Consider the following 10,402-nt stretch of genomic DNA (forward strand, 5'->3'; position numbering starts at 1 on the left):
TGCAAACTTCTTAATCTCATCCGCCCACCTAAAATTTCTGCCGCCCCCTGCTTCGTTTCCCTTCCCTTGGAATCTAGTCCGTAACCCTTAATGACCATCGGTTATCTTCCCTCCTCATTACATGTCCTGCCCATGCCCCCATTTCTTTTTCTTGATTTCAACTAAGATGTCGTTCACTCGCGTTTGTTGCCTCACCCAATCTGCTCTTTTCTTATCCCTTAACGTTACACCCATCATTCGTCTTTCCATAGCTCGTTGCGTCATCCTCAATTTAAGTAGAACCCTTTTCATAAGCCTCCAGGTTTGTGTCCCGTAGGTGAGTGCTGGTAAGGCACAGCTATTATGCACTTTTCTCTTGAAGGATGATGGCAACCTGCTGTTCATGATTTGAGAATGCCTGCCAAACGCACCCCAGCCCATTCTTATTCTTCTGATTATTTCCGTCTCATGCCCCGGATCCGCTAGCTGCCCTAAGTAGATGTATTCCCTTACCACTTCCAGTGCCTCGCTACCTATTGTAAATTGCTGTTATCTTCCGAGACTATGTATCTATAGAGCGCAGCTAAATATAATAACTCAGCTACAGTTCCGTCAAAGTGCCAAATAAACATATATCAAATTATAATATATTACGGCTTAAAGGAGTTGCTGTTCGTCTTTATTTGTATATTTTCTCCATCATTTGGCCGGCCGCCATTGTGGCCTCATACCGTGAGCGCTCGTTTATCTGTCTAGGAGACCTTCCTGGAGCGGCTGTCACCCGCTGTCATGTGAATATAGCGGCGTCTTTCTCGCATGTTAGTGAACGGGCAAAAGTGGCGCGTGTCTGGCGTCCTCTAAGGAGTCCGACATTTGCTGAAATTTAGGGGAATATGCGTTAGGTATGAAAAAAAAAACACGGCAGCGTATTACATTCCGTTGCAGTGTACAGTAAGTCTGTTTACAAAACATTTTTCTCCCCTACAATGCAGTTATCGGGGCTGCTCGACGCTTTTATCTTACTTATCGGTCGTAGTTCTTTTAGAGTACTCCTGCCGCGTGCGCCCCTCAGTGTGCTTTCTGCTGTCAATTGATGTCGAGCTTAAAGAGAAGATATAACAAACGCGACTAAAGGAAGCATTGATACCCAAGGAAATAAAAACAATTATTGGGTGGAAATGTATATTCAATAACAGTAACGCATCCGCGGTTAGTTTTTGTGCAGGTATGTTTTGTTCTACAGCCCGAAATGCCTGCAGTGGTTGCGGGGAGCTTTCCACGACACTGAGCCGTATATAGCTGTAATTCGTGTCACAACATCATTCGCCACAATATTCTCCGATGTACGTTCATTGTTTCTGTGGCTTGCTTTTAGATTATAACGACACGTATGCAATATAGATCATTGACCACTGAATTGCTGCTGGTTGACTTGAACATGCGCTCGTGGAAGATGTAAACTTTATTTAGTTTTTTTTTTACATTGCGAATGCAACGATTTCGACTGGAACCAATAACATATTAATTTAGTCCAACCTGGCGCCGTCGCGCAGCCCCACACCATATTTTACATGGCAGTCCTGGCTCAAAACATGTCAGAATCGCAATGCGACGCAATAATCAGCAAACTTCGCATCCATTCAATACGTACCCTTAGCCACGAATTACTTTTTTTTTTATAATTTCCTATCTGAAGGTTGCCATTCATGACATGTGATGCATAGGATGGAAGCGGCGGATGGCGATGTTGATGGCACTGAAGGTAACGAAAAAATGGCCTCCCTTTCGTGAAACCGGCATCTTAGTATAGCGGCGGAACTTGACTTCATCTTATACCACAAGATGGCGCTCGGTCTGTAGCGGCGAGTGCTATCTTGCACTCATAAAGGGAGATACAACATGAAGAAGAAGCATGTGCTTGCCGCGGCAAAGCTGCGGCAGGAACGATGGAGCACGTTTTACTAGAATGTGAAGATATCTGCACAGCGGTCGATTGAGGCACCTCTGGCCTCCTTAAAGCCATTGGGTTCCGCGAGAGCATGGGGAAAGTGAACGTGTCCGCATCAGAGATTAGTAAGAGGCGACTAGAAGATTGGTGGAAGAAAAGTAGGGAAACGACAAACAACATAGGCGACGACAAACAAAGTTCACAATAGGGGTTCAGGAAAGTTTGGTTATGGGAATTTATCATGTTTTTTTTTTAACATAGGTAGGACATTCGGCAATATAATAAAAAAAAAATGCTTGATGGCACTACCCACCACCCCGTTCCAAAGGGGGCGCTCATCACATCCATCCGAAAGGAAAAGGCACGCGCAACTCTGCTCCCTATGAAAGCATATACAGAGACACTACATCGAGCTCGAGTCACTAGAAAAACGTTTTTTTTTTTCAGCGGCAATACAGAGAGCGAGCTCATCTCGGCAGCCGCAACCGCAGCTACATTTGCACGATGTGGCTGGAGTGCGCGCTGGTGCTCACGTGCTGTTGTCGGGCTGTGCTACGAGGTGCGGACTTACTTTGTCCTGCGTCAGCCTGACCGATAGATAGTAGGCACATCCAAATTGTGCATTGTAAAGTGCTATAATTAGCTCAGTAAGAATCGATGTCTTCGAAGGTGCGTAGCCACGAGACGCCAGGTGACGCGCGCTCTGGAATGTAAGCGTGCGTGTGGTCTGACCTTAAGTTTAACGTAGTTCCAGGCTATGGGAGTGTTAGAAACTAATAAAAATAACGAAACCCAGTGGCTACGACACCGATAAGCCGTGTGGCCTAAGTTTCACTTGCAATGGAGCGAACGTGGTCGATCGTGCGCAGACAATAGGCAGCTTATTCTAGAAATACGGAACTCTTGTCGACATTCGAAACACAGACTTTCGGCTGTTGTAGCCGGTTCAGTTAACTGCGTCAATAAATATACACACAAACAGGAGGAAGGAGCACCACTAATCCAACCCCCCCCCCCCCCCCAACCCCTCGTGATTGAGGTATCGGCCAACAGCAGCCGTTGACGGGAATCTTGCATATGATGGCATATGCATGACGCCTGCAGCTTCGAAACGAGTGAGGAGAACACTTCATTTCAAAATAGAAGATTGAGAAAAAGATGAATTCGCTGTATGCTTATGAGCGCCATATACCGCAGGCGACTGAGAAGTTTGTCTGAGATGGTCACAGCTGCATATGCTGCCCGCGGATGTTTTTTTTTTTTCACCAAACCAGATCCCCTTAAAAATAAAGAAAGGCTTACGAGTACTCTCCTATGTGGAAACTACTTCTGAGCGAACAATACCTGTGGGTTAGCCAATGCTACTAGATTGTAATGTTTTCAGCAGCGTAACTTCATAAAGCGGCCAGCGCTGGAATATACACATTTAACGGCAGACTTTCGTTTGCCCAATTATTGATGCACAAGTTGTGGCAAAACGAACTGTGTACCCTACGTGTACCACGTTCTGTATATATATATATATATATATATATATATATATATATATATAAAGTGATAGTAGCAGAGTGATATCGTTATCCTTCCAGAAGAAGAACGCGGTTTAGCTAGTGCTGTGTAGATATATATTCGGGCCGTGTCTTTCTTGTGCGTGGTGGCGGCGGTAAATATTTATTACTTCAGCCTTTTTACCACATTACTTGTGAGGGGGCTCAGGAGCGCGTAGGGTGTCCGGGAGTTTGTGGCCCTCGGCGACCCTCAGAGCCCAGTTCTCCAAATATATTTGGTCGGCTGGGTTCGAGCTAGACACCGCGGTTTCCCATCCCTCGACGTCGGTGTGTTTCCACTTAGAATGTGTGTGCGTGCCTTTTCCCGTCAGCAATACAAGACAAACTATCCCTACACTCAATTGTTCCAGAGTTAGGTTCGATGCAATACGGCTGGCAAGCGCGAGCAACGCGTCGTGCACCAGTGGCGTAGCTAGAAATTAATTAAAGTGACGCTTTGTTTGCCTCTTCCTCTGAATTTTCCACTGCACGCAACGTCGGGAGTTGTTTCAGAGCGCGTATATACATGGAAGGAGCGTGGAGCCGCGAGAAACTCGTTGTGCACAATGCCCTCTTGAGCTACCTACCAACGCGCAGGCTGGATAGGATGGTTGGGACGAGGGGGGGAGAGATGGCAGAGGTAGAACAGACACGAAACGGGCAACTTCACTCGCAGTCGCCACGCCACGTGGGGCGGGGAGCTAGAAGCAGCTGTAGTCACGGCTCAGAATAAGTTCGAAATATATCAGGCATTTCGGAGAATTCGTTCTGACGAGAAGTGATGTATTCCCAAACTTCGATTCGGCCCATTTCGGGCCGAATCGCAGCAGCAGAACCGCGTTAATTAACTCCCGTGGTAGCTTTGCCGTTGGGGTATTGCTCAAGGTCGCGGATGTACTCCCCACCTCGCTAGCTGCGTGGACGAAATTAAACACGCTCCCGTACTTAGATTTAATTTTAACACCATGGTGTTAAAATTAACCTGGAGTCCGCCACTACGACGTGGCCCGTACTCTACCTGATTGTGGATTGTGATGTGCATACGAAGACGCGAGTTACACGTGGTCGAGAGCCACAAGTCGAAGAGACTGATAGGCTACATCGACACACTGCCGGAAAAGATGTACTTTTGCCAAATTTTTATTTCAGACTATTTGCAGAGACTATTTACACTATTTACATATCACAGGTCGCAGATCAAGATGATATCACAGATCAAGATGACTGTACAAAGGCCACCAGCGCCTTGAGATCCACCTTGCATGAAGAATACGTCTGGGTGCATCCAGGCATGCCGTAGGACCTGCCCTGCCTGTAGGCTTTCTCGAAGTCGACGAAGGCCGAGTCTGTGCCCACGGGTCCGAGACTGCGCATGAAGGAAGCGACGCGGCGGCCGTATGGACCGTAGCTGGAGGCATCCGCGCTGACCTCGCACGAGAGCCGCAGTATACAGCGGTCCCTATCCAACTCGTGCACCAGGTTGACAGCGTCCTTGATCACCTGCGGGTCTCCTTCGATGCTGCGCCGGCCCTGCGAAAACACGGGAAAACAGGAGTTAGGCTTCAGAATAACTTGCGGTGCTTAACACTGAATAAGCGATGCTTTCAATTACATCATCTATAACTGCTTAAGCGAAACGTTGCATTCCAACATTTCACCGAAATTTATCATTCACTGGCCTTCAGCAAGTGAAGGCCAGAGCGAGGTGACCGAAAGTGGAAAACGCTTTTGAGTATCGAGAGGAAATCATTGTGGGAACGCAAATGCTAACACTAGATCAAAAGGAGGGACTACAACACGTATTCATTATTGCCATACTCGCTTGGATGTGTAGAAGCCAAGACGGCGTCATAAGGAAACAGCCAGCCGGCTGCTTTACAGTACGTTAACTGGACAAACTGTGAACGCAGTTACAAAGATGTCGGGACATGGAGGAACAACTGACGTGGATACTTACGCGCAAGGTTGCCGTCTGCTGAGACTCCACATTGAGCAAGGGGCTCCTCAGCGTTCCAGAGGCGTGAAGTGCGGATCCCTTGTGGCCCTTGACGCTCGCCGAGCCCCGCGTCGAGAAATTGACCTTGGCCGAATCGAAGCTGGTGGTGGCGTTCGCGAGCATGATGAAGTCCTTGACGGGCAGCCGGAGGGTGAGCGGCCTCTGGACGCGGCCCCCGAGGAAGTATGGCAACGCAGCAATAGGCACCGAGATCGTCGGACCGGAGAAAATGCTCTTGGGCTTAGGGAGCGGCACGAAGCGATCGGGCAGCTTGCTGCTTTCTATGCCGGCGCGCAGGCCAACCCCGTAGCGACTCACGTTCCACCAGCCGAGCATGCCGAGGATCTTCATGGCGAGTGCGAGCTTGAGACCGGCGATGCCGCCGAGACTTGTGATCGCGGTGATCGGGAGCAGGGCCAAGCTGGTCAGGAACAGGGCATCGGCGGCCCCCGTAACGTAGAGCACAAGGACGGCTACAGTGAGGAGTGTAGACGACTTCATCTTGATGGGTAGCTGGAGAGCTCTGGTTCTTGCCCAAGGAAATGTGCGCTTTTAAAGGATCTGTTCCCTTTGTTAGGGAGAAAGAGGAAGGAGGAAGGAACACGTGATTTTGGGCGCCATAATGACGTCGATGGCAATTTTCACTTTCCCCCTTGTCTCACCTTAACCCCTCTTGTGTCCCCTCTCGTGTCCCATCTTGTGTCCCCTCTTGTGTCCCCTCTTGTGTCCCATCTTGTGTCAAGCCCGCTCGTGTTTATCGTTCCCCTCTCCTCGTTCCAAGTAGTACGCGAACAATCATCCCCAACTAGCCCAAACTAGTACCTTCTCTCACTTGCGCTGCCTTCTCTCTGCATACAATAGCGATAGAGAGAGTCAGGAGATTAGCATTGGGATTGAGTAGGGGAACATATTCTGAAAAGAGCAACACGTTTAAGCAGGAAACAGTGGGCAGGAATGAAGCGTACTAGCGAAAAGAAAGATAAGGGAGGCAAAAAGTGAAAGGGAGTAAACGACGACGAGCAGGGGTACTGCCGAAGGCAGCTTTCTCTTTTTCTAACAAACCGCAGTCAAGTGCTCATCCCCCCTTTCCGTCTCCCACTGAGCAAACAATACCCGTGAACTTCTTGCTCGCTTCAAAGGATTTCCCTGTCTTCGTTCCACAGAAAAATGTCCAGACCTTGAACACGGTCTAAGAATAACTTCGGGCGAAGAAGAAAAACTCTAAAGCTAACCTGCAGAATCACATTCCTTTTGGGAAATTAGTCATTACACTTGTATTCGGGGATGGTCATACACGCACCCTAAGTGAAAGGACATCAAAAAATAAACGTAATGAAACATGCAAGCATTTTAATTACTTAAATTTGATGTGAAATATTGATTCAGAGGTCACATGAACTATTTATATGCTGGTTTAGCGGCCATATTCACATATATTTAAACGAAATAATAATACCAGCTGCATTAAATACAACTTGAATTCATATGTTTTTGTGAATAATGAATTAAGGCTTTAGTCCGTTCCAATATATGTGCAATGTTTTTAGCATTTCAGTTGAGTCCATAGCCTGACTGCCAGTGACGCGCCCGTGTAATTTCGGCACAAGTGCTAACTCGAGCACATATTTGTAGTAAGTGATATAAATTGGATGAGACGGCAAAAATGTAGAACAATAAGTTTTCCATTTTCGCATTGTACACACGAATATTCAAGAATGCCTTGTAAGCACGGCATTTTTAACGGTGAAGTTAAACTGTTTGCGTGGAAATTAATTTTTTTGTTCTCATGTGACGCAGAAAATTCATCCGGCGTTCAAACGGCCGAGTGACAAAGCTATTTATTATAAATTCGGTCTCTTGCGCGGCCCTCGTACGTTCAAAATGACAATTAGTAGGCACATAGTCTTGCCTGTAGTTCAAGCGGAAGAACTTTGGGAATTATGGTGCAGTCTTTGCTCTCACGCCATGGGATAGCATATTTGTTGCTATTCTTTGGCGGAAACAACGCATACGCAGGCCACGAATACGTGTCGAAACAGCATTTGCGCTAGTCGCCATTAGGTGTAGCGTACGTTATTGTAAAAAGCGTCCGTGGGAAGAAGTACGCAAGGCAGTTGCTCACAGACAAATGAAATTTTTATTCCAAAGATAAATGTCAATGAATAGAAAAAGGCCGGCCAGTGCATGGATAGGCTCAGTCAAGCGCATCTTCGAGCAAATCAATTTGGCAATTATTTATTCCAGTCTAGTTCGTCTCACTTGCACGGTTCACAAATGAGCGTTAACAAAGCCGCTGGATTGTACACTTTTCTATGTGTAGTAGTTGCATTTGCGCCATGCTTCCCCGCGCTGCATGTGCTCGCGCTGATTTAGAAGCAGGCCATGCATTTTTGAATGGGCAGCCTAAGTTGTCCCTCGCCCCAACGTTAATGTTATTACTTTTGCTTTCTTCCAATAAATTAAATTGTGCTCCACTGTCTTTCGTGGAATACATGATCGCTACTTGCTGTAGCGAGGACAAAAAGAAATATGTACAGTAATATATTGGTGATACCACGTGGTGTTCAGCCCGGGCTACGCTAAGTAATGCCGAATTTGTCTTTCACATTTTTTGGGGGAACTGTTGTATGCACATTTGGTGGCAACTCTTTATACAGATAAAGTATTGTAACTTGGATGGAAGCTTGGAGCAGCACGTGCAACATTTACACTGATTAAGCAAAGCAGTGAACATGGAACAAATAAAAAAGAAAACGTGGGGACATGGAAAAAAACGAATTCTTAGCAGCGCTGCGTATTGATTGAATTACCGTCCGGTAATTCAAATAATGCTTTATTTGCAAACAATCTTTTCCATCGCGATAACTCAGGTGAGGGTGGGAGAAAAACCATGCAAGTGCCGGGGTTAATATTCTCGTTTTGACATATGCCACAACAGCCTAAATGTACGAAAACGCTATTCGGCCAGAAGAGTTGTTCCTGTGAAATTCTTTTGTTCAAGTTCAAATACCGAAATGTTGAGCCAGGTAAGGGAAAATGGAAAGCATCTCCAGTGGTGCAGCTGAGATTAACTTTATTAAGCACACCAACTTTCTTTAAACAAAATAACATGCTCTCTTGCATCTGTCGACAGCAGAATGCTGTAGATTCAAAGAGCGCATTTCGTTTTTTTTTTTTCTCCTAGGAATTTCATGCACATAATCACAAGGTTTGTGAGTCGTGCACGTAAACTTCCAAATCTGACTGCGATATTGGGTTAGAAATTTTTACTTATGCCGAGGCCTAGAACTGGATGGCCGAACTATGTTCATTGACGCGCACGTGTGCTCATAAGCCACGTGGTTTCTTTTCCTTTTCATTTTTTACGTTGTGATCGTGCTTTTCTACGACTAGAATTTTGCAAACGGTGGAGGTTATATGCATCATAATAGCTGCATTCATTACATACATTCGCTGAAAAACGTTTACTCTACTGAATGTGATTCAGTAGAGAAAATGAGGCCTAACAGTTGTGACACCGCGTCTTGGCCAGGTTCGAAATATATCCGTCTCAAGCGCCTGTTAAAAGGGGCATTAGATTTCACAACAAACCGCACCAAACTATTACACAGAGGCTTTCCTGAATAGCATTCCCTCGAATGCCATTGTGTCTCACAGCAAGTTTTAGTTAGATATCTTAAAAGCGGTGCCAGTCATAGTATCTCTGCTTAAGATTTGTTACTGCAAAAAAGTAGCTAATTCACAGCGCTCCGAGAAAACCCTTTTTTCTTTGGACGACTAAACGCATTAAACACTGCCATACATGAAGTTGTAGCTTATTGGCATGATGCTTTTCATAAAAAAAAGGGTTGTGCTGTTAGATATAAAATTATTCGCGTTTTTTTGTCAAATTAACAAAAAAGGACACATGGAAATATAAGCAAAGGGATCTCAGTGACTGTACTTAGCCAGAAATTTATCTTCAGAATTCTGAAATATACAAACTGTTGCTAGTCCCCTTTATATATATATATATATATATATATATATATATATATATATATATATATATATATATACTCTGAAACGGGAATCATCATCTGCTAAGCTTCAAATATTGCAGTCCCGAACATTATAGATTAAAATTGTTGTTAGTCTACATTTTATTTGTGATATCTGTGATTTGTCGTTCAAGTGGTCTCCGTTTCTTCAGGCACTCTGCCTTCCCCGGCCAGATGACGCTTCGTTCTCATCGCCACTCTCTTTAAATGCAAATGGCAGAATACCATAATATATATTGTAAGCAGAGCAGCGAAATATTAAGACACATTTCTAAATTAAACAACGACTGGCGGTGTGCTCAAGCACATGTATCCAAATCACGAAATTTATTTCGCTGCAGAACCAGCCACGTGGCCTGGCCTTCTTTTTGGTTTAGCGCAACTTTCAATGAATCATTTGCAATGACGACAGTGAACTCACAAATGTTTTCGTGGGGCTTTCTGGGGATTAATTCTGTTCGTTAGGCGCCTCAGTGAAGCGTTGAACACGTTCCATACTTAACGTTTTACACGCGAGAGAGATTGGATAAACGACGCTCTGTGACAGATGCAGTCTAGGACGTCCTTGTCAAACGCACGCTCGCCTGAAGGAAACTTATTTACTTAACTTTTAAAGATGGCGTTGTCTTGCATGCGTAACGAAGTAGGCACATCAGTACCATCATGTTACATTCACGCACACACACACATATGCAGCGCGCACGCAATGCAAGCACAAGGTCAAATTCGTGTCAAGGGACGGAAACCTTGTCTTATATCTACTGTATACTGAAAACTTTAGCCCCCAAGAAAGACCTGAAATCATTCGTTGCAATGTATGAGCTATCAAACATGAAGACACAGAAAAGGAATAAGTGACACCACTACTAATATGAAGGCATTATTTTAATAT

At 45.3% G+C, this 10,402-nt stretch overlaps 1 protein-coding gene across 1 annotated transcript; it reads right to left on the bottom strand.

Annotated features, from left to right (window-relative positions):
* Positions 1-4,689: 4,689 nt before the first annotated feature.
* Positions 4,690-5,971, bottom strand: LOC142591534 (uncharacterized). Its single transcript, XM_075703855.1, has 2 exons — positions 5,432-5,971; positions 4,690-5,004 (listed from the first exon to the last, which is right to left on the bottom strand). Exons 1-2 carry the CDS (start codon positions 5,969-5,971, stop codon positions 4,690-4,692), a joined length of 855 nt encoding a protein of 284 aa, XP_075559970.1.
* Between the last annotated feature and the right edge of the window lie 4,431 nt (positions 5,972-10,402).

This window comes from Dermacentor variabilis, chromosome 8, assembly GCF_050947875.1.
Source record: "Dermacentor variabilis isolate Ectoservices chromosome 8, ASM5094787v1, whole genome shotgun sequence".
NCBI lineage: Eukaryota > Metazoa > Arthropoda > Arachnida > Ixodida > Ixodidae > Dermacentor > Dermacentor variabilis.